At 39.0% G+C, this 25439-nt stretch overlaps 2 protein-coding genes across 2 annotated transcripts; both read right to left on the reverse strand.

Annotated features, from left to right (window-relative positions):
- Positions 1–1521: 1521 nt before the first annotated feature.
- Positions 1522–5243, reverse strand: LOC148905725 (lactadherin-like). The gene is made up of 4 exons (XM_089039978.1): positions 5120–5243; positions 3973–4105; positions 2944–3284; positions 1522–2666 (listed from the first exon to the last, which is right to left on the reverse strand). Exons 1-4 carry the CDS (start codon positions 5135–5137, stop codon positions 2517–2519), a joined length of 642 nt encoding a protein of 213 aa, XP_088896104.1. The 5' UTR covers positions 5138–5243; the 3' UTR covers positions 1522–2516.
- Positions 5239–24538, reverse strand: LOC148905726 (cation channel sperm-associated protein 4-like). The gene is made up of 8 exons (XM_089039975.1): positions 24281–24538; positions 15839–15949; positions 15647–15725; positions 14669–14745; positions 14135–14242; positions 13123–13221; positions 11754–11929; positions 5239–5328 (listed from the first exon to the last, which is right to left on the reverse strand). The coding sequence occupies exons 1-8, from the start codon at positions 24299–24301 to the stop codon at positions 5274–5276; spliced, it is 726 nt and encodes a 241-aa protein (XP_088896101.1). The 5' UTR covers positions 24302–24538; the 3' UTR covers positions 5239–5273.
- Positions 24539–25439: the final 901 nt, after the last annotated feature.

The following is a 25439-nucleotide window of genomic DNA, read 5'->3' on the forward strand; positions in this document are numbered from 1 at the left end:
GAGAAGTTCTTGTCCTCACTTTGAATAAGTGTGTACTAATTTAATTTTCTTCGAGATGTTCTGGTATCGGTTCTTATCTTCCCACATCTGTCCTACAAGTGTACCCCTAAGCGCAAACAAAAGGCTCTGTTCTTCAAGAGGCTACAAGTGCAATGTATAAGTGTGCAATACCATTATGAAGTAGTTATATATTTTCCTTTATCATTCAGTAAATATTCGCTGTCGTATGTGGGTAGAGTTAATTGCTGGTTCCCTTCTGTGCTTCGAGGGTCTTTCTTCAGGTTCTCTGGTTTTCCCTCCTCCGCAAAACTCAACTTCTAAATTCCAATTAGCTTTCACCGGATGAATAGTATTAATCGGTTATTTGTTATTTATCTATATCTATACATTATTCATTTATCATTAATTCAAATACTCCTGTCATCTCGCTTTATTAAAATCTCATTTGTACAGGTTTAGCCTCGCTTAAGGAGGTTGGAAAGTGTTTTGTGCCTTCACATACACTTACAATTATGAATTAAAAAAAGTTATTATGGCTATAATATGACAGCAAGTAGACCCGGAAAGCCAAAGACCATAAACCAAAGATCACAATGAAGTTGAAAAAAATGACGTCAGTTTGTACCGTAATCTTCTTTTTGGCAAAAAAAGAAAAAAAAAAATTTGTAATAGGAATTTCGTAAAAATCGATAAAATTTGTTTCGAATAGTTCCCTCTTACAGAATTTTTTAAATTTTTCCTTAAGTTTTCGAAAACATAAACTAAAGCCATATGCAAAATTTGAAGAAATTTTACCACAGAGTTTTTGATTTTTTTCAGTTTGAATATTAAAAATTTATAGAGCGCGCGCGCTCAAGAATTCCCGTTTCGAGCTTCCTTAAGAGGAAATCATTCACAGAAGTGAAATTAATGTTTTCATGAATTGAATGTGTAGCTTCAAGTCTTAACCAGCCTGTGGCCTAAAAAAATCAGCTGTCAAGGAAGAGAAACAGAAATAGAACAGAGAAGTTGCGGTTTAATTCATTTTTCATAAACAATAAGTAAGTTTAATAAGAAATATTATTTAACGTGGAAAGTTTTATAAACGATACTTATCAATCAAAATGTTTTTTTGATGTCTTGATAACTTTTTTATGATAAAATTGAACGATAAAAACATGTTAAAAGTGTGACGACGTTTTGACGTTGCACAACGTTGCACAATAAGCCTGAAGCGAGATGACGTTTTACCCACGACTCTATACCATAATAGTTTTTTAAATTCTTTCATGTTAAAATTTTTGATTCCTAAGAGAATACAATAGTCATAATTAAAGAACAAAAGCAATGTGAAAAGGATTATGGTCTAGAGACGAGGTAAAACGTCATCTCGCTTCAGGCTTATTGTCAAGTCAAACATTTTTGACTTGATAATGACTCGAAAAATCTGTGAAAACGCACGCGCGCGTGCTGTGTGCAGTTGTAAAGCACTTGGTGATTGACATTGATGATGTTTTAAAGGAAGTATTACTGACCCAGAAATAAAGGTTTTGTATTTTTAATAATGCTTCATATGGCATCACACTTGTTAACATATTGGAAGTATACACCTTGATATCTCCAAGATGCATCACTCAAATCATGTAAAAATATCTTACCATTCAACTATTCATTTCATGTAGAATCAATACTGAAAATATTGGGTTAGGTGTCAAAGGCACTTCAAATGTGAAGGTTCAAAGTAAAATTGCGACGCAAATTTTGGGAAATCTCTAGTTTGAAAACAACTATAAATAGATCTCTTTACATTGGGAGTAATTAATGTTTTCGCATTTCGGATCAAGTGTCATTCTCCAAAGTATTATTTCTTTATTTAACGGTTGCGCATGAGAAAACACACGAATATAGATACAACTAAAACAGGAGAACACCTGGGCAGATAATGGAAAAAATACGGCCATGGTAAAGGAGGTTTACTAGGAGCAATTTTCTCAGCAACTTGTCTCGCAACAGCGTTGCGGCTCAAGTTACACGAGTGTTTACACTGTGGAACGGAGACGCGTGAAACAATTGTTGCAAATTGTCTCGCAACATTTTTTCAAATTGCACTGTAGGTTACACGCTGCAATGCTCCATGCAACTTGTGTCACAACGCCGTTGCAAGACAAGTTGCAGAGAAAACTTGCTCCGTGTAATCGCGCCTTAAAGAGTTTTTTTTTCATTTCATACACGAGACGATTTGCAACGGCCAATTCTCGCGCGACAATGTTGCGTTAAAAGTTGGCCTAGTGAAACATGGCGCGGTGTTACAATTCTTAATGATATTTTGTTACGGCAACATGTTGCAGGTTTTTGAACGAGCAGAGCTTCGAAAACTCACAAAATTGTTGCCAATGAAGCCAGCTCTTCATGTCCAGCTTGCATGTTGCGCGAAAAATCGTCTCGCATAACAAAACCTTTATGGCCATCGCAAGGGAGGACACGTGGACTGATATGGCACAATTTTACCCCAAAATGAATACATCTCTATTACATTTTCAAATGTTGCAGCCATACAGCTCCGCTCTTAGAGAAGGACTCTCTACGAATGCTTGCACTACAATTCTGATGTATCGAGCCACTATTGGGACATCAACACCAAGAGAGTGTGACACGATGGTATCTTTGTCTGAATTCCCATTAAAGATCTACAAACAAACGTACACCATAAAAATCTTCATATTGCCACTCCTACTCGCTGATCGAGGCAAAATAAAACAGGTGAATGCTCAATAGACTAGCGTCAATGAATCAGGAAAATCGTTCTCATGTACCTTTATTTACTCTAACGATTTACTTGATTGACGGTAATCTATTCACTGCTGATTATCCTGTCGTGGCTTTTGTGTCTCGAGCAGCCCGTAGCAATGAAAACAGTGGTAAAGAATTATGGTTAATTCGTTTTACAAAGAATATAACACTTACTTTTGTAGACTGACCGTCTCCACGATAGCTCACCCAGGTACTTCCATCAACACTGTAAGTCAAACTGAACTTAGAAATCCATTGGTTGCGATTGTATTTGTCTCGCGGTCGTCCTTGAGTTGCAAATTTGGTTATCATTTTGGTGGTCAGAAGATCAACTTGAAAATATTCCCCATTTCTGGAAGCCCCTCTCCAGGACCCTGCACGATCAGATCCTGGTAATGCGTTGAGACGGGCGTATTTTGGGTGGTGATAATTGTTAACTACTGATGAGGCTGATAACTGTGAATCAGCTATTCGTTTGTCTTCTAAACCCAGTGGTAAACCATTACAATGTGCAGCTAGAAAGGAATATTCAATAAACCTCTTTACTTTGGGAGAAATGTTTACCCATTTCAGATTACGTGTCATTTTCTTGAGTAAGATTCTTTGCTTAAGTTATATTCATATTCATGTGTCTTCTCATGCACAACAGTTAAACAGAGAAATGATACTCTAGGGAATGACACGTGGTATAAAGGTACGCCCAAGCTTAAAGGTATATCTAATTTAAAAGTGAATAAAGAGCAATAAAATAGATGGAATGTTAGAGTGAAGGCATTTAACCCGTGAAATAAAAATTACTAGTCAACGTGTGATAGTCAAATAGACACAAAAGAAAACAATGGAGTTAGGGGCTACTAAAGTGTATTAGTCTAACATCTATTTCATGGGTTTAATGACTTCACTTTAAAAGAGAAAAAGTAAAGTAAAATAAAATAAAAAACAAACAACTTGAACGACAATAACATACCCACAACAAGGCCAACACTAAAAAGCCTCCACGAGCAAAACAAAAACACAAAAAATAAAGAAAAAGTAGAGAAAACAGCCGGATAACTTTGATCATGAAAAGAAGTATACTGAACCGAGCAGAGGTCATATTTCCTTTACAAATCATGGCTGCCCGAATATCAAAACATTCATTCAACCCATCAGTTTAAAGTATTATTTAGATTGGAGCTACCGAGTGGCAGTCTTCATATTCACCTGTCCAGTTTTCACACTTCAGGCCAGTGTTAAACACAGTACAAGTACAGCGATATCCAACTGGTACACTGGAGTCCACAAGGCAAGTCCCACCATTTTTGCATGGTGAATTATTGAAGCATGTAATTTTTGCCTGGAAAAACATATAGCAATGTAAGTTTTGATTATTATTGATTTATGGAACAGCCTTGTGATTGACGTCCACCTACACCTTCTTCATCGTGACGGAAGCATTCGCTAAAAGGCGCGTGTGACTGAGAATGGCTGTAACAATAGCGCTTTGATATTGGACAAGTAATTTTTTGGGTTAGGGTTAGGTGCCAAGAGGCGCGAAGAGTATGGGAACAGGTAATTTTGAGGGGCAAAAGGGGATTCTTGGATTTTTCACTGTCCCCCTTGCAGGTCATATGAGTACTATTTTATATTATTCACTAATATACATATATATCATGGTTTTAGTCAAATCCAACTAGTGCTCTATCATAAATGCTGCGTGCTGATTGGATTAGCTACTGCTAGGCTATAATGTTTATATCCTACTAGTAGCGAAAAGTGCCAGCTTTGAAAACCAAAATATTAGATTTAACTTCAATTCAAAACTTGCTTGCACCTATATATGTAACCGACTAGTTGCATGCATTTGACTAAAATACCTCTCCCTCTCATGGCCTAAGAGTATATACAGTCAATTCAAAAAACGTTGTCGTCGACCGGCTCAAGCCTACGCGACTGGATCTAAAGGAATATGGGTAAAAATCATTGAAGCGGTTAAATATTCGTTCTGAATTAATTGTTCCCCGCGCTAGTTATAAGATAATAATGGCGAGAAGCAATCCACCAAATGCATGTCTTTGGGTTTAGGGAAAGAAAAACCAAGTAGTTATGATTCAGTTCACAATTTCGAAAATATGAAGGCATTAAAAAAACGTTTCCTTCAACACTTCCCGCCTCACCTACGAAGGTTCGTGCTGTAAACCAGGCATAACTAGTCAGATAAAATTATGGAGTCAACTCGGCTTCAATTATTGCTACCCAGAGTTCCTTTCGGTCCAGTCGCGTAGGCTTGAGTTGGTCGACGACAACATTTTTTGAATTGACTGTTTAGCCGATAGCCTATTCGCGCTCGTGGACTAATTGTTAAATATACCTCATGTGGTGACGTCATGTGAGTGTACCCGGATTTATACGTTAACCTAGTTGGATCATTCCTGCTACATAGCTCACACGAGTGATCAGGAGAGCCATCTTTTTGGAAGTTGACTGAAGCACAGTGTGGATGTTCCAAGCATTTTTGAACACAGTCAATGGAGCCCTTGACTAGGATGGACGTGATGGTGAATCCAGTTAAAGATGAATCTAAAACAAGTTGAAATACTCAACCAACATTGCAATATGCTATGCTGCATTTGTTTGCATTTCATTTAATATGTGTGCCTGATTGCTTATATTTTGCCACGCAGTTTGTTCTGCATTTATTATTTCGTGTGCATAATAACGTCATAAAAACGAAGACAATGGCGAAATTCGGACAAACAAACTTACAAGTTTACTTTCAGCAGATAATTTTCACAGCCGATCGCAGTTGATCTTAGTTTACATGGGTTATTATTGTAACTTTAAGTAAAAATAATAAAATCGGTTCGTATAATCCTCGTAGCGGTTAAACAGAATGCAATGTTTGTCCGAATCTTTAAGCTATTTTTAGAATCAGTGCGCTGCTCTATTGGTTCGTTTTGTTTATGTCTTTATAATGTCAATTTTTGGATTTCGCTTTTTAACAACAGCTCAGCAGTAGATAAGTTTTACCGATTAAGTCGTTCCAATTATTTGAATGACATTGTTGTTTCAATAATCAAGTTCCCTGCAGAGTCTACTAAGGCCCCGACCACATTATGCCGGATAAATTTGAATCCGAATTTTTATTTATTGGGTTAGGCCTACCGTCTACACTAGTCCAGGCGAATCCGGCACAATTCTTCACCGAAAACGAATTTTCGAAATGGAACCGAATTAATAAAAATTCGGATTCAAATTTATCCGGCATAGTGTGGACGGGGCCTAAGAATCGCCAAAAAAACCCTTAATTAGAATATTGCTGATCGTGGAAAGGGGATACTCAAAGACAACGACAGGTGTTCAAAATGTAACTCATAAGAAAAAATTCGTGCTAGCTTATCAAGGTTAGAAACAAATACACCAAAATCCAAACATTAAAGTGCCTATCACCCTTCTGACAATATTCTCAGTATTGATTCTACATGGGGTAAGATTTTGAATAACCCGAAAAAAGTGCGGCATCTTGAAGTTATGAAGGTTTTTCCATGCTATATGCTAATGCTGTGATAGGTGATAATTGGTGATAGGCACTTTAAAAGTGCATCGATCGATTGTTGATTTTATTCTTCCAATACTTTTTTCTTCAGTAAGTATAGGTAAAAGACGTGTGTTTTAAAATAAATGCAAGTTGGACACTCATGCCAATGACTTTGATCAGCCCAGAGGTTGTTTCAGGGTATAATCTGTGAGTTAGCCATGCCCTGACTTAGATCAGCCCAAAGATTGTTTCAGGGTTTGATCTGTGAGTTAGCCATGCCCTGACTTAGATCAGCTCAGAGGTTGTTCCAGGGTTCAATCTGTGATGAGTTAGCCGTACCCTGACTTACATCAGCCAAGAGGTTGTTCCAGGGTATCGATAAATTTGAATGCGAATTTCTATAATAGAAAAGTACAGGCTACGAGAGAAGAAATTATGGTGAAAAATAACGGAGAAGCTTCTAAAATAAATAAAATACCCACTTTCAAAGCTGACGAACAAAGCTCCTCTCTCATGTTCTTCACGGTAAAGGCACACGCAAAATGGTAACAACAGAGTAAAAAGAGGAATAGCAAAGAAAGTAAAGATACTTTCTCGTCTGGTATTCATAGTATAAACTGAGTGCGTTTAGAGGTCAATGATGTTTTTAAAGCAAACCAAGATCGAACACCTGTTCTGTATTGTTATTCAAATAAATATTGATGACAAAACGGCTAAATCTTACCCCCTGGGCACACTAATAGTTCTGTTAGTCGAGTATTGGAATTTATCAATGGCGTAACCAGGGATCCTGCAGGGGAGGTGCAAAGGTTACGATTTGCAGTACCAAATAAATAAAAAATAAAAAGAGCAGAACCAAAAAAGGGAATAAATAATGGGTGAGTGATTCTCAAAAATGCTACAATATGCAGCTGGAAAGTGGTCTTCATTTCATCAAAATACATTTACATGCAATTTTAAAGCAAAAGGAGATGCACGTAGATGAGCGGACCTAAGCTTTTATGGGGGGGGGGGGGGGGGGGGGGGGAGGGGGGGTGCACGTGTACCCTGTGCTCACCCCCGGTTACGGCCCTGTTTATTATTCATTCTGAGTCTCAGAACAGGTATTTATACTTATATAATTTATTTCCTTCGTATTTTGAACTCGAGGCAAAGTTAGATAAATAAGAATAAATAAATAATTAGAAGAATAATAGACTCCAAATTCCAAGTAATGACCGATTCAAAACTCGAATACTGATTGGCTTAAAGTATTCCCTATATGAAATAATCCAATCAGAATTCGAGCTTTGAATCGATTATCTATTTATTTATTTATTATTATTATTATTTTCTATTGTTTCGAACCCTCTAGGAGTGCAGCAAAGAGTTCAAATACACCAAGTCATCAAAACAAATCTAATGTCCAATCGATTGACTAAAGGATTATATATAAAATAATCATTAAATATACATTTTAAGGATTTTAAAAAAGTGACAAAAACTGGAAGTGTTGACAGTTTGAGTTTTCTCGCTATAAATGTGTGCAGCCAAGTGATTTAAACTCCCTTGAGATATAAACAACAATTAAACAGCCGCCATCTTGGTTATCCAACAAGAGAAGCTGGTAGTTATGACGTAACGTGCACATGCTCTATAAGAAGTAACAAAAGGATGTTTGCATGATGGCGTCATTTGACTCCCACTACCAAGATTCTTTGCGAATTTTCTTTCTTATTCGAATTTGTATTCCCTCATGAGAATAGTAAGACAATTGGTGCTAATTAACTGAACAAAAGAAAGTGTGCAAGGGATTCTGGTAGTAGGATTCAAATGACATCAATTTTTTGGGGGGGTTATCACACCAGCTGATCTGATAAAAGAGTGTTAGCCAATCAGAATCGACAAAAACTGGTGTGTCACTTTTCCTCTCAAAATTATGGATTTCAAGGCTACCAAATAAAAAAAGGCGCTTATAAAGCACATGTGTTTACAACTAACAGGGTTCGTGCCGAGGTAACGACTTAAAATTCAAGACTATTCAAGGAGTACACAAGGACCCTAAAATGAATTTTCAAGGAGTATGTTCAGCTGACTATGCCAAGGTTTTACACGGTGGTTGCAAATGGCCGACTTTCAGATTTTCCGATCTTTCTGACTAGATCTATTTCAGAACCATGCAAGTAATGATCAAAGCAAAATCCCAGTTTTCAAGGAGTTTCGCTAACATCATAAAATTCAAGAGCTTTTCAAGTTCCCTTGAAAACTTGAATTAAATTAAAGGAGTTTAATGAGTAGCACGAACCCTAGATTTTGACCCGTTTTATTCGATATTTTCATCCACTCGATTTTGAGCCGTTTTATTCGATATTTTGATTCATTCGATTTTGACCCGTTTTATTCGATATTTTGATTCATTCGATTTTGACCCATTTTGTTTGATATTTTCATCCATTCGATTTTGACCCGTTTTATTCGATATTTTGATTCATTCGATTTTGACCCGTTTTATTCGATATTTCAATCTATTCGATTTTGACCGGTTTTATTCGATATTTTGATTCATTCGATTTTGACCCGTTTTATTCGATATTTTGATTCATTCGATTTTCACCCGTTTTATTCGATATTTCAATCCATTCGATTTTGACCCGTTTTATTCGATATTTTGATCCATTCGATTTTGACCCATTTTATTCGACATTTTGATTCATTCGATTTTGACCCGTTTTATTCGATATTTTGATTCATTCGATTTTGACCCGTTTTATTCGATATTTTGATTTATTCGATTTTGACCCATTTTATTTGATATTTTCATGCATTCGATTTTGACCCGTTTTATTCGATATCTTGATCCATTCGATTTTGACCCGTTTTATTCGATATTTTGATTCATTCGATTTTGACCCGTTTTATTCGATATCTTGATTCATTCGATTTTGACCCGTTTTATTCGATATCTTGATTCATTCGATTTTGACCCGTTTTATTCGATATTTTGATTCATTCGATTTTGACCCGTTTTATTCGATATTTTCATCCATTCGATTTTGACCCGTTTTATTCGATATCTTGATCCATTCGATTTTGACCCGTTTTATTCGATATCTTGATTCATTCGATTTTGACCCGTTTTATTCGATATTTTGATTCATTCGATTTTGACCCGTTTTGTTTGATATTTTCATCCATTCGATTTTGACCCGTTTTATTCGATATTTTGATTCATTCGATTTTGACCCGTTTTATTCGATATTTCAATCTATTCGATTTTGACCCGTTTTATTCGATATTTTGATTCATTCGATTTTGACCCGTTTTATTCGATATTTTGATTCATTCGATTTTGACCCGTTTTATTCGATATTTTGATTCATTCGATTTTGACCCGTTTTATTCGATATTTTCATCCATTCGATTTTGACCCATTTTATTCGATATCTTGATCCATTCGATTTTGACCCATTTTATTTGATATTTTCATCCATTCGATTTTGACCCGTTTTATTCGATATCTTGATCCATTCGATTTTGACCCGTTTTATTCGATATTTTGATTCATTCGATTTTGACCCGTTTTATTCGATATTTTGATTCATTCGATTTTGACCCGTTTTATTCGATATCTTGATTCATTCGATTTTGACCCGTTTTATTCGATATTTTGATTCATTCGATTTTGACCCGTTTTATTCGATATTTTCATCCATTCGATTTTGACCCGTTTTATTCGATATCTTGATCCATTCGATTTTGACCCGTTTTATTCGATATTTTCATCAATTCGATTTTGACCCGTTTTATTCGATATTTTGATTCATTCGATTTTGACCCATTTTGTTTGATATTTTCATCCATTCGATTTTGACCCGTTTTATTCGATATTTTGATTCATTCGATTTTGACCCGTTTTATTCGATATTTCAATCTATTCGATTTTGACCCGTTTTATTCGATATTTTGATTCATTCGATTTTGACCCGTTTTATTCGATATTTTGATTCATTCGATTTTCACCCGTTTTATTCGATATTTCAATCCATTCGATTTTGACCCGTTTTATTCGATATTTTGATCCATTCGATTTTGACCCGTTTTATTCGATATTTTGATTCATTCGATTTTGACCCGTTTTATTCGATATTTTGATTCATTCGATTTTGACCCGTTTTATTCGATATTTTGATTTATTCGATTTTGACCCATTTTATTTGATATTTTCATCCATTCGATTTTGACCCGTTTTATTCGATATCTTGATCCATTCGATTTTGACCCGTTTTATTCGATATTTTGATTCATTCGATTTTGACCCGTTTTATTCGATATTTTGATTCATTCGATTTTGACCCGTTTTATTCGATATTTTGATTCATTCGATTTTGACCCGTTTTATTCGATATTTTGATTCATTCGATTTTGACCCGTTTTATTCGATATATTGATCCATTCGATTTTGACCCGTTTTATTCGATATTTTGATTCATTCGATTTTGACCCATTTTATTCGATATTTCAATTCATTCGATTTTGACCCGTTTTATTCGATATTTCAATCCATTCGATTTTGACCCGTTTTATTCGATATTTCAATCCATTCGATTTTGACCCGTTTTATTCGATATTTTGATTCATTCGTTTGTTACCCGTGTTATTCGATATTTTGATCTATTCGGTTTTGACCCGTTTTATTCGATATTTTGATTCATTCGTTTGTTACCCGTGTTATTCGATATTTTGATCTATTCTGATCTATTTCTAGGTGTATGTTCATTTTCTATGCCAAGAGATCTTCGACAAAGTTTGAAAATGATCATTGGTATCTCTTAAATGGAGAGATTTCGAAAGCATGTCGAAACGTAAAGTAACAACTTAACAATGTGCAATGAGCTTGGAAAAAAAATGTGGATTCAAATTGTACTGTTCAAATTGTACTGAACTCAACAAGAAGACTATGTTCTTTTTATTCGCAATCACATAGTTCTATTTTCACATGACTGTGAAAAGCTCAGTGCTGTAAGCGTACTGTGACCGTGATGTTTCCCAGAATTTAAATGCTATTTTTTCTCGCGCAATGTGATAGTGATAGTGTCGTGAGTTTGGCGTGACCGTGTCCGTGTTTATACAGTGCTCCGGGTATTTGATTGGATGGATAGTACGTTCTCGTGCAATGGGATTGGTCTGGGGTATCCCTTTGCCGTGTCACGACCGTGTTCATGCCGTGAGCGGTACTCAGTTATACGAAAACTGATCTAGCAAGTCAATTACTGTGGGATGGAAATACGACTTTTTATAATTGCCAAAACATTTAACGGTAAACTAGACTCTGTTAAGCCTTGTGACAACATCAAACACGTTATTGGTTGATAAATATTCAAAATGACTTAAACAACTGACATTTCTTAACATCAAAGTGCAAAATATCAAAAGACATTTACACTATCAAATAAATACAGTGGTTGTTTCAACACGGGTTCTACATTACATGCCACTGAAAGGTGTTGTTGGTAATCCAGTAGATCGTTGGGAAGATCTTCTTGATCCATGTTTCACGCGTTTTGCACCTTCCTTCAACATGGTAGATAAGGTATCTTTATGTGAGTCAAAAACACGTCCACTCTCCATTTCCATCAGGTTGGAGATCACATCACCACCCATCGGCTACGGAAGTAATGAATTTATTATCTATTCCGTAAAGTACATATTCCATTTAACAAACCATCAGTTTTTTATGTATCTGTCCTCTTATAATTGACGATAATTTGCTTCATCGCATTGTCAAAGTAGAGTGGATCCTTTGACAACGTGATGAAGAAATTTATCGTCAATAAGAGGACAGAAATATAAAAAAACCCGATGTTAATTGCCCTATTTCCCTATGACGTCACTGCTTGTATATGTGGGGGATAGAATCGCCAAATCCAATAGAAAATTCAACAAAATTTGCTCCTAGCGAAACAGTTTAATCTAAAATGGCCTGGTTTTCAGATATAATATGTGTTGATATGTACTTAAAAATATTCTGAGCATTTGCTGGCTATTCTACTTCTCTTCGTGCATTGATACGGGTTTAAGAACAATTTTCGTTGAATTTGCGTTGATTTGACCCCCTCCGACGACCATGATCCTTTGCGTTTAAACAATAGATTGTTTTGATGTGACGTCATAGTGAAATAGGGCAATTCCGATAAAAACTTCTCGTTTTAGTGATCGAAGCAATCAAAGGAAAGCTTAAGAGCGCGCGCGTTGACGTCAGCTTATCTGTCTGTCCTTCTATTCATGATAAAAAATAATCAAACAGCGCGACAAAAATTTCAGTGTATGTTAGAGCAGTTTTCGTATGACTGAAAAGCTCAGTGCCGTAAGAGTGACGTGCCGTGACCGTGATGCTTTCAAAAATTTTAATTGGATGATTTTTTTCACCTGCAATGTGATTGTTCTTATAGTGTCGTGAGTTTGGCGTGACCGTGTCCGCGCCGGGTTGATGCCGTGTTCCGGGTATTTGATTGGATGGAGAGTAAGTTCTCGTGCAATGTGATTGGTCTGGCGTATCACTTGCTGTCACGACCGTGTTCGTGCAGTGAATTTTTCACAATCATACGAAAACTGCACTATTGTAAAAAGTGTAATAGACCGATGCTTGCCATAGACAGTAATAATTCTATCTTTTTTATTTATTTGTGCTTTAGATCGCCTTTCAACGTCAGTCGAAGTGTTCCATGACCTCATCGGAAAACACAAGTTTTTTTAGAGCACATGCCTATGCAATGTCATGGAAACGCCTTGATTGACGTCCACCAAAACCTACATGAGAACGGTTTGTTATCGTCAGTGTGTTTTGCGTAGTTACTCACCAACTGTCCCTGACTTGGTAAGTTGTGACTATCTCCTCCTTCTTTTAGTATTCCTTCTTTCTTTGCTTTCTCTTGAAGTTCAGACACCTCTGAAAATATCTGCAACCCATACAGAAAAATATTGCATCAGTACTGACGCAATATTGTGCAATACTGAAATATAGGTTGGATTCATGTATGCTCTGAATAAGCTACACACAAGAGTCAACGATAATTTGTTTATTATCAAATAAAGCTATAAGATTATTGGCTGTATCGGAGTTGAGCAGGAAACTGGTAACTAATGGACCGTGCGTTGCATTCTGGGACTTAGTCCGATGGAAATTTTGCTTCAAGGGTGAAGCGTTCATCGAAGCGTTCATGCAACTCACATACAGCATGAGTGAAATCAATTTATATTCCAATATTGCACTTAAATGTCGCGAAAGTGAATATAAGCCATTTGCACGAATGTTTGGTCCGGAATGGCGAATATAAAGCCCCGTTTACACTAGCGATTTTTGCAGCGATTTTTGCTGCGATTTTTTTGCGATTTTGTCCATAATAAATAATGGTAAAGAATTTACTTGTAAAGTTTTTTTCAGGATACCAAGATTTTCCTAGACAAATGTCTCTTTTGAAGGATAAGACAAAAGATTTCGTATTTCCGAAAATTGCAACAAAAATTGCAACAAAGATCGCAGCAAAAATCGCCGCAAAAATCGCCAGTGTAAACGGGGCTTAATAAAACCAACATAATGAAGAAAAAATATTATCTTTAGTCGATAATAATATGAAAGGTATTTCATATGTATAATAGTATTAGCATTTTTATTAAATTATATAAATATTTGTAGATAATAATAAATATTGCCCATAGCAGTATTCAGACCGACAACGTTGTTTGAAATTAAATTGGGATTATGTACTGAGCTCTTTCTTGCTTCAATGGATGTAAAAGAAGAAGAATGTCTTTTAACCTGCATCAAAATAATCTTCCGCAACAAACAATGATTTAGAACGTTAAAGTTACCTCAACAATTTCAGCCTTTATTTTCTTATATTCTGTGAGATTGTTTTCCAGGGCAAAGATTACGGTGAAGTAATTTTCAAGCTGATCAATTGGTAGATTTTTGAACTCCTGTGACGTGAAACAAAAAAATTGAATACAACTGGCAAAACTAATAGAAAATTATACAAAAAAGGTTTTAGTTACAAAATTGTTATCATCATCATCATATTTACCTTTATCCTCATCGTTATCATCATTATCATTGTGATCATCGTTATCATCATCATCACCATCATCATCATCAGTCACCGTTATCACCATTATCATCGTTATCATCATCAACATCAATCATCGTCATCATCAATCATCGTCATCATCTTCATCATTGGTCATCGTCGTCATCATCATCAGTCCGGCATCGTTACCATCATCATCAGTCATCGTCATCATCATTATCATAGTCTTTATCATTGTCATCATCACTCATCGTCATCATCCCATTCCATCAACCCATCATCGTTATCATCATAGAGTAGTGAAATCAATAATACTTACAGGAACTTGGTAAGGCATCTGCTTATTAAAAATACAGGCAGGAATATCGTCAGGGCTGACAATGTTTACCAAGTCATCTGCAAGGTAAAATAGACAGTGTTAGAACGACGAACCGAAGATGAACTATTGACGGCACGAAATAATCTTTAATTTGTATCATTCCAGTTCGGAACTTCCTCATGAGCAGCGCCCTTTACATTATCAATATCATCAATACCATCTTTAACATCACAATCATCACTATCATCATTATCATCATTATCATCATCATCATTAGTATCACTATCATCACTATCACTATCATCATCATCACAATTATCAATATCATCACTATCATCAATATCATCACTATCATCACTATCATTACTATCATCACTATCATCACTATCATCATTATCACCACTATCATTATCATCACGATCATCACTATCATCATTATTATCACTATCATCATTATTATCACTATCATCACTATCATCACTATCATCACTATCATCAATATCATCATTATTATCACTATCATCATTATTATCACTATCATCACTATCATTATTATCATCACTATCATCACTATCATCATTATCATTATCATCACGATCATCACTATCATCATCATTATCACTATCATCACTATCATCATTATCACTATCATCACTATCACTATCATATTGTCATCACTATTATCACTATCATCAATATCATGATTATCATCACTATCATTATCAACACGATCATCACTATCACCACTATCATCACTATCATCAAATGCGCAGTTGTCATAACAACGTCTATTGATATTTACAGCACTTCCCAATAACGCACACGAAATGGTACAATTTGTCGTCGCAACCAAGTAGGTTTTGGTGGACGTCAATTAAGGCGTTTCCATGACATTCTATAGACACGTGGATTGACGTTCACTAAAGCCTTGTTTGTCTCAAATGACGGCAAGTTGTACGATTTAATAACATAACTTACTTTCGGCTTCTAGTTTACTTTTGAGGTCATCGGCTTCTCTTTCTTTCCCTTCGTTTTTAACAGCGACCATGGCAAATTCCTGAACATAACAACGTATGTATCACATCACTAAGGAATATCTAAACACCCTAGGGTTTACGCATAAGATATGAAATTATGTAAAATCTGTAGAGGTCCAACAGAATTCCTCACCAGGTTTGTGACCACCACAGCTACCACCAAATTAGCAAAGACGAAAGCCCCGATGGCAATAAAGACGAGAAGGAAAATCCCTCCACCAATGTAGGTAGTGTCGCCTTGACTCTGTTGACAAAAAAAATTTTTTTTTAAATAAATAAATAAATAAAAAAAGAAGAAGAAAAAAGAAAGAAAATAAACAATTTTTCCCTTACAGGTTATAATCATCTATTTTTGTCACAAAAAAAGGCAAAGTTCTCTCAACTGAGTGGATATTCTTCACTGATTCAAACAAATTATTTTCTTTTGGGCGTAATGTTTTCCCATTTCAGATCATGTTCCATTCTCTTGAGAATAAGACTATTTGAGACTGACGTATTTTGGGAGGTTATAAGCGTTAACTACTGATGAGGCTGATAACTGTCAATCAGCTATTCGTTTGTCTTCTAAACCCAGTGGTAAACCATTACAATGTGCAGCTAGAAAGGAATATTTAATAAACCTCTTTACTTTGGGAGAAATGTTTACCCATTTCAGATTACGTGTCATTTTCTTGACAATAAGATTCTTTGTTTGAATTGTATCTATATTCTTGTGTCTTCTCGTGTGCAACCATTCAACGAAGAAATGTTACTCTAAGGAAAGTAGTATAGGGAATGGGGGTTCCAGCGCAATCTCAACACGGGCAAGACCCGTGTCAAAAATCCACCTACGGAAACAACCCACTCCAAGTGTGGTTGAGGGCAACAGCGCAAATATGTTAGTCTATATATGGAGTGCGAAGAATGTAAGAGAACTTTTAAGAAAGAAGCGGATTTGAAAAAGCATTTGAAAATGAAGACGAAGTGTGTGAGCAGTTATAATTGTGGATGTGGTAAGAAGTTTGAGACTAAGGTTAAATTGTTTTGGCATTGTCAGGACTGTGAGTACGACTACGACGACTTAAAAAGTGCTTGGTATTAGGTATAAAATATTTCCTATTATATAGATGGAATCCCAAAGCAACTTCAGCACGGTGTCAATACCCGGTAACGGTGAGATTGACGTTAGACAGTTTTGGCGTCAGTCAGAAAGGAAGGTTAAAAGGACTCTCCGAAAAGGTATAGAAGAATTAGGAGCCCTGAAAGCGAGCATAATGGTAGAAGTAAGTTTGTCAAAAGACGAGGTAATGACGACAGCAATGTTGCGATCAAAGTCGTTAGTGATATTAGAATCCACGAATCTGGATAGGTCACTCAGTGAAGCCTTAGAAGCAATAATGGAGTCGCTGTCTAACTACACGAAAGAAGGATCGGGTTGGACAGTAGAGGAGGTTGAAGGAATAGAGATAAGTATGGCCAGGTACGTACCCATACGAGGGGGGAGTTACGTACCGCTACCAACGTGGGTAGAAAGGAAGAAGGCTATTGTAAACGTGAAGAATGAAGACAATCGATGCTTTATGTGGGCAATCAGGTCTGCACTGTATCCAGCAGAGAAGGATCCCTGTAGGACAAGTAAGTATCCCACAGATGATTTAGAGTGGGATGGTGTGGAATTTCCCATGCAGTTGATAGACATCCCCATATTTGAGGAAATAAACGATCTAGCAATTAACGTTTACGGAGTCAGAGAGCAGACGATAGTACCGTTAGTTCTGTCAAAAAGTAAAGGAGAGCGCGTACATTTATTCTACCACGGCGGACACTACTCATGGGTTAAACACATTAGCAGACTATTCTACAGACATACTAAGCACAAAGGCAAAAAGTACTTCTGTGACTGCTGCTTGCTGTCATTTACATCCTTAAATGCCCTAAAGAAACACGATGAGATCTGCCGCGGAGTCGAAGAAGTGGCGCAACGGATCCAGATACCCACCAACAAAGAGCTTTCATACGCAGACCATCAAAAGCAGATGCAAGTGCCTTACGTGATATATGCAGACTTCGAAGCGTTGATAACTAAGGAAGAGCAGAAACGTGGTGCCACGAATAAGGTGGGATTACACGAGATCTGCTCCTTTGGTTACATAGTAGTCAGATCAGACGGTAAAGCAAACCCTCCTGTGATTTACCGAGGTAAGAACGCAGCTAATGAGTTTCTAGAAGCATTGCGAGAAGAGGAGGGGGAGATTAGAGAACAATTAAGACGTCCAAAGAAGATGGAATTTACCAAAGAGAACCAGGAGGCTTTTAACAAGGCAAAAAAATGCCACATTTGTCAACATACGCTTCTTCAGTTTGGAAGACGAGCCAAGAAAGCGTGGGATGAAGATGGAAAGTATCTAGGAGAAGCTCATTTTAAATGCGGGAAGTATGCTAAGAAAGGTGAGAAGCCGGGAAAGCCCTCCACGCACTGCATTCACTGCCACAAAGCATTTGTTGAGGATTTCTATGTGGATAAGGTTAGGGATCACTGCCACATCACGGGTAAATACAGAGGAGCGGCTCATTGGAAATGCAATATAAACTTCAAAGTAAATCCAGACATGGAGATTCCGGTGTTCTTTCACAACCTCCGCGGTTACGACTCCCATTTGCTACTACAAGGAACAGACGGCTCCGACGTCAAATGCATACCCAACAACAAAGAGCGCTACATGTCCGTAACTGTGGGTAAGCTAAAGTTCTTAGATTCGCAGCAGTTTATGGCGGACTCCTTAGCAAACCTCGTAAAGTATAACACCAACTTTCCCATTTCCAGTCAATATGGCGCGGAAAGGAAAGGAGTCTACCCATACGAATACATGGATTCCTGGGATCGATTCAAAGAGTCCCTACCACCCAAAGATCGCTTCTACAGCACCCTAAACGAGTCCGGCATAAAGGATGAGGAGTACCAGCATGCGTTAGACGTGTGGGAAAAGTACTCCTGTGAGAACATGGGGGACTACCACGACATCTACCTAAGGTCTGACGTAGTGCTGCTTGCAGACGTTTTCCAAAGCTTCAGAAAGATGGCTATAGAATATTACGGATTGGATCCCGCTAATTTCTACACGGCTCCTGGGCTCAGCTGGAGTGCTTTGTTAAAGAAGACAAATGCGCAGTTGGATCTCCTAACGGAGTACGACATGTACCGCTTTATGGAAGACGGTATTCGTGGCGGCGTATGCGGACCCAGCCGACGTTACGCCCGCGCAAACAACCCCTTAGTAGAGCACGACCCAGAGAAACCAACCACATACATTTACTACCTGGATGCGAATAACCTTTATGGTTGGGCAATGTCACAGTACCTACCTGTGAGAGACTTCGAATGGGATCCAGTGAAGCCGATAGACTTCTACATGCAGGTAGGAAAGGAGGAAGACAAGGGTTACGTTTTAGAAGTGGATCTGGAGTACCCAGAGCGCCTGCACGACGAACACAATGAGTTCCCCTTAGCACCAGAAGCGATAGAGATACCATTTAAGCAGCTAAGTCCGCTGCAAAAGCAAATGTGCCCTGGTTACAAACCGTACAGGAAACTAACTATGAACCTGATGGATAAGAAGAAGTATGTGGTACATTACCGCAACCTGCAGTTCTACGTGCGACACGGAATGCGCGTAGAGAAGATCCACAGAGTCCTAAAATTCACACAGGAACCCTGGATGCGCCCCTACATTGACTTTAACACGCAAAAGCGTACCGCAGCGAAAAATGACTTCGAGAAAAACCTCTTCAAACTGATGAACAACAGCGTATTCGGAAAGACAATGGAGAACATCCGCAAGCGCGTAAGCGTAAAAATAGTCAGCACCAAAGAGGAAGCAGAAGCATACGTGTCACAGCCAGGCTTCGTTAGATACGTAGAAATGCTGAACTTCTACGTGATTCACATGAAAAGGGCAAACCTCTTACTAAACAAGCCCGTTTACACAGGCTTTACGGTGCTGGATCTATCGAAGCTGCTTATGTACGAGTTCTACTACGATAAGCTTAAGCCAAAGTACGGAGACCGCTGTCGCCTCCTGTACACAGACACCGACTCCCTAATTCTAGAAGTGCAAACGGAAGACGTTTACAAAGACTGCCTCCCCGACATAGACGAGTACGACACCAGCGGTTACCCGAAGGAGCACTTCCTTTACTCTGCGAAGAATAAGAAGGTAATTGGGAAGATGAAAGACGAAATGTTAGGAAAACCCATAGTAGAGTACGTGGGTCTGAAACCAAAGATGTACAGCGTGCTAAAGTTAGACGGCGTAGAAAAGAAAGCTAAAGGCGTAAAAAAGTATGTGGTTAAGAAGGACATTACGCACGAGTCCTACCTCAACGTATTACGAACACGCAAGGAACAGCGGCATAAGATGAACAGCCTGCGCAGCTATGGTCATCAGATACATAACGTCACGCAGGAGAAGGTGTCACTGTCTGCATTTGACGGTAAGCGATGGATGTGTGATGACGGAGTGCATACGATAGCATTCGGACATCACACGATAAGCAGTTCTTCTTTGACGAACCCACGCGTGGGACCATCATGAAGATAATACAAGATGGGCTGGCCCTTCTTAGCTATCGCACTTCGGATCTGATAAGTTTCCAAAGACCAATTAGGATCCGTAGCTCTTTTGGATCCTCCTTCTAATTCACCCGGCTCATAGAGATATCGAACCGTGACATCGCCTAATCTTTTTTCCTGGGGGAAGACCGCCCTCGAACTTCTGATGAAGGACTTGTGTTCCACGTGTTTCTTTTTTATGGCATCCCTGGGTTTCATTCCCGTAGCCCTGGCCGCCTCGTTGTTCAAAGCCGCGACGACCTGGGGGAGCCTCTGAGTCCATTCCCTGTTGCGTTTGGACGGATCTTCCAGCTCTTTCCAATACTGGTACCCAAAGAGACGCTCGGCCAAGGTTTTATTAAATCTTTCGACGATGCTCTGGCCCCTGTGGTACTCTGCTTTAGCTCTTCTAATTTTAGTGCTGTGGTCTTTCAGGGTCTTAGTAACCACACCCATAAACTCTGTCCCCGCATCCACTTGCAGCAGCTTGGGCCATTTCAAGGCGCGCTTATAAATCCTACCTAGGGCTTCTGCGACTTCCCCAGAATCCTTGCTGGTTATGGGTTCGGCGTCCTTATATCTGCTTGCGATATCCACTACGGTCAAAGCGTATCTATAGGTCTTTCTTCGCACCTTATCGTGCGGTAAGAAAAGCAAATCCGCCTGATGAACTTCATTGGGGGCATTTACGGTAAAGCTGGGTCTGGGAATGTACTTGGGCACGGGAAGATAGACCTGCCAGAGGGTTTGTTTCTTCAACCAGTTCTTAGCCGTTTCTTCTGATGCCCTGGCCGCGGTCGCGAGTTTCTTGATGGCCGACGCTCCTCTCCAATAGCCTTCGGGCCCATAGTAAATCCTTTTGAGTTTGTCCTCTACGCGGCCCATTATATGAATTCCAAAACAAGATTGATCTTACGTCCGTTAAAATCCACCGTCTTTCCGTCCACTTTGATGGTGATGTTTATGCTTTCTACCAAATGAGACAAGTCATAGCTCAAAGAAATGGGAGTGTATTCTACTGGGTCAAATGGATTACCTTTGGGCAGAAACTTGGACATAAGAGAAGACTTTTCTCCATTGTTGTAACTATGAACTAAATCGCAATAGACTTCGTAAGAGGATGCGACTTTCCATTTCACGTCATATGTACTGCCGCTATTTATCGTGGTACTAGTAAGGCCCAGGAGTTCTACCAATGAACTGTCCTTTAGATTGGCGCTCCCATTATTTTTCTTGAATGTCATTTCATGGGGCAATCCTGTGGTAAGAGTGTATCCATGCTTCGCTAGCTCCTTAGCCAGTGTTATTGGGGTGTAATGGGAATCTGGTATTTTTGGTTTGGTGCCGGAAGTTCCGATGACAAAGCCATTAATTAAATTATACCAAGAATTATACAAAGAGCAACTAACCAACCGAACCTTACAGGCTTTGATGGGAGGATTCAAATACGTGGTAAAGTCATTCTTGTCGCTTTCCAAAAAGACGATCATTATATTAGATACGCCAAAGCCACGCCTCCGGCCAGCCCTGCGACTCCTACAAAGACCAATTCATTGTCTTTTTGTTTCTTAGAAGGCTGGTAGTAATTCTTGAACTGAGGCTTTTTCATTCTAAAGTCGGGGTGTGCTTGCGCATAAAGTTTGAAGGCGTAGTCTGTGTTTTCGAAGTTCTTGTCTGCCTGCATTTTGTCTTGGTAGTTCTTATCCAACCAATCCCTGTAAGCTTGTCTTTTTTCATTCCAAGCTGCAACGTCCCTTTGATATTTCTCCAGCGCTAAGTCGTGTCTCTTTCTTTCGGCGGCACCGCTTTTGTCGCCTCTGACTAATCTATCCAAATATTGACCGCCATAATTAGCTCCTGTAAATGCTAAAGCTGCAATGACTCCACCTGCGACTAAGCTAACCATTATACATTAGGTAGGTACTTTTCCTTCCGTAGATAATCCTTTACCATGATAGCCCCGCCAACGGCAGCGGTCATCTTAGCAAAATTAGCGAAGCTCTTGCTTGGGTCTTCAGTAAAGTCTTCTTTGAGCACTTTCTTACCTACCCAACCAATACCCGCAACAATAGAAGTAATGATAGCTGCTTCTTCAACAGTTTTCAACAACGCGGTCGACATTATATTACAAAGCGAGAAGGTTATTACTCCATTTCAGGGATATTGCTTTTTCTAACCTCCACAGGTGCGTAATGCGCTGGCTCCAACTTTACTTTTGGCTTTGCTGCCCGCCATTGTAAGTAAAGGCTGCCTGCTGCTATAGCGACTCCTAACGCGCCAATGACGTACCCAGGATTAATGAAGGATTCCTCTTCCTCCACCTTTTCTTCTTTCTTTGCTTTGTTCTTCCTGTTCATCTCCGCGAGCTTCTTTCCGGCAGCAACTCTGCCTGGAGATTTAGCCTTGGTGATTCGTTGCTCCTCTTGGGGCTGCTCTACCTTCGATTCAGCTTCACTCATTTATATCTAAGGACTTGAAGGAATTGATAAGTAACTTAAGACGACTTGACTAAGTACTTAAGGATGACTTAACTAGGTACTTGAGGCGGTCTGGGTAATTCCCGCGAATGACTTGACTAAGTACTTGAGGCGACTTGATCATCAGCAAGTGCCGCCTGGAAGACCTTTTCAACGTCTCTGTCCTTCTTGAAGTCCTTCCAAGATGTTCCAAAGGAACCTAGTACCTCCTTCAAGTCGACATGCTGAGCTACGTGAAGTGCCGCAGAGGCGACTGCCATTAACTTACCGCACTTCAAAGACAACCACCCGCAGGTTATCTTAAGTTCTTGGGCGATGACATAGTCATCGCTTATGTCCTTCCGTAGTTGCTCCACGTCGTCTATAGGCAGCGCAAGTCCAAGCAGTTTAGGTGGCAAGTCGGATAGCGGAGTCTGCGACGGCGTCCGTGGTCTTACTTGCAAGGGCGGCCTCGTATCTCTTATGGAACTTCTTAACCTCCTCTTCTGACAGCTTATTAACCTGCTCATGGGTAAGTTCCTTACCTATCATTTCTTTACACTTCCCAGAAGACACAAGGATGTTGAGTTGTTCACTTAACTGCGTGGGGACTTCATCTATCAACTGCTCAATCTCCATATACATTAACGTCATAAGGAAACCTCAAAGAGAAGATCATCTTGGAATGTTGGTGCGTCTTTAGATGCCGCATGTATTCATGCAACTGTTCCTTGCTTATCTCACCGCCGTAGTCGCTTAAGATGGTTTCCAGGTCTGACTTGCTCGGAGTATAAAATACGACCAGGGAGCCTATGTTTTCCCTAAAGGGTTTAGAGACGCTGGTAAGCTGCTGCGAGAGTAACCAAACGCTGATATTGTCATGCCTACCGCTGAAAGCAAGCTTCACCAATTCGGAGGTGCGCTTTTTTACGTCATCCCCACAGGCAATGTCATCCAATATGAATAAAGTCTGTGTATCTTTAGGGAATTGCTTGTGCCAGAACTTAAGATGGCTGGATAACTCGTTGGGGTCTAAGATGTCCACAAAGAAGTCGTCGTCTTTCACTCCTATGCCTTCCCAGGTAACATTATTCCTGTAGGTGGGACATAATAGCACGATGTAGTCGAAGCGGTATCTAAAGGGTCCTAATAGCTGCTCCACGACAAATTGTGTCTTTCCACAGCTGGTGGGTCCTACTATCAGAGCTGTTACAAGGTATGTGATCTGGGTTCATATATATAGATGGAACCAGTGGAAGCAATGCAAAGAATCATAGCCGACGCAAAAGATAAAAAAGACACCATAGATCTGCAAAGAGAGGAAATAAATCGGTTAAAAGAGCGCGTGCAGGAATTGTACGACGAAATGTGTAGTCTGAAGCGCACAGAAAGGCTTGCTGCACTCTGGACGATGATAGGCTGGACTAGGGATTCCCTTAAGGATTTCATGCGATACCCTCTGTGATTATATATATATGGACTGCATTACATCTGAATTAGCCGCTGACTGCATTACGCCTAAAGTACCTACTGAACCATCCGATGACTGCATAGTCGCTACCCCTCCAACGCCAAAGCCTCGTAAGAAACACAGCTGCCGTCACTGTAATAAGGTATTCTCTGAAGGAGACTTCGTTGGACATTGGTGTCCTGCGGATACTAAAGCACAAAGGACTTTAGAAGATGCTCGATGAAAAGGTCGTAAAGAAGGTCTTACTGATTTCCACCAAAGGAATTAGCATAGACCTCATTTTTTATTGTTATTTTGTTAAATGCTGCAAAGATGACATTGAAGGATAGTCCTCATTTTTTATTGTTATTTGTTAAATGCTGCACAGATGATGTCAAAGAATGGTCTATATCTTTCATCGTTAAGTTCCTACAAAGAATGAAATCTACATTCGTCTCTTACCGTATTTTAACAATTTAACAATAAAAAAAAATAAGATCTACGTAATTGTCTCTTGCTGACATTTAACAATTTAACAATAAAAAATGAGGTATATATAATGAAGTGCGTGCAATGTGATAGAGCTTTTAGTAGCAAGCAGCGACTGCAATACCATCTTTCCAAGAAAGTCTGTCAAAAGACCATCAGCACTGTTTGTGGCGACTGCGGTAAGGAATTGTCCACCGTACAGGCCCTACGATATCACCGCGAGCATAGAGTCTGCCTTAAAGGCCATTGCCACCGATGCGATGAACCCCTCTTTGAAGAGAACTGGCATAAATACCGCTGCCGACGTTACCACCTCGAAGAAGTCGTCTGTGAAACCCACGGCGATTTAGCAGAGCGATGTTGCCCCCTTGAAACCAGCCGGGCTTTAGTGCTGCGTAAAAAAGAAATAGACCAAGATTTCGTATGCTTTGACGACTACGAAGGAGTAAGATGGGAGAACCGAGAACACTGGGACGGCATCTGCGATAAATGTGGTTGTCAACGCAGCGGTCAACATATTTGGTGTTGCCTGTACGAAGGTCCCAAGCCTTTAGACCATTACCTTGCAATACGAAAAGAATGGTCTAATATATGATGTTACCTTACGTCGCAGCGTTCGCAGGAGGAGCCTTGATTACGATATCGATCGATTTCATGTCGGAAAAAATGAGGTCCGACGTAGCAGACCAATACCTAGAAGCCCATGAGGACGACTAATCACACAATGGATTAGCCTCCGCCTTTCTTTCAA

This window comes from Actinia tenebrosa, unplaced genomic scaffold (assembly GCF_029948245.1).
Source record: "Actinia tenebrosa isolate PJP-AT-01 unplaced genomic scaffold, QUT_ActTen_1.0 PGA_scaffold7__59_contigs__length_16204524, whole genome shotgun sequence".
Classification (NCBI taxonomy): domain Eukaryota; kingdom Metazoa; phylum Cnidaria; class Anthozoa; order Actiniaria; family Actiniidae; genus Actinia; species Actinia tenebrosa.

Excerpts from the sequence above, each read along its gene's own strand:
- LOC148905726 (XM_089039975.1), bottom strand. The coding sequence starts at position 24,301 with ATGCAGTCATCGGATGGTTCA. Across the intron at positions 15,950-24,280 it reads TGCAGTCATCGGATGGTTCA|AGTCAAGGCGACACTACCTA; the intron begins GTAGGTACTTTA and ends TTTTGTCAACAG. Across the intron at positions 15,726-15,838 it reads CTGTGGTGGTCACAAACCTG|GAATTTGCCATGGTCGCTGT; the intron begins GTGAGGAATTCT and ends TGTTATGTTCAG.
- LOC148905725 (XM_089039978.1), bottom strand. Across the intron at positions 3,285-3,972 it reads GAAGTGTGAAAACTGGACAG|CTGCACATTGTAATGGTTTA; the intron begins GTGAATATGAAG and ends ATTCCTTTCTAG. Across the intron at positions 2,667-2,943 it reads GAGACGGTCAGTCTACAAAA|ATCTTTAATGGGAATTCAGA; the intron begins GTAAGTGTTATA and ends GTTTGTTTGTAG.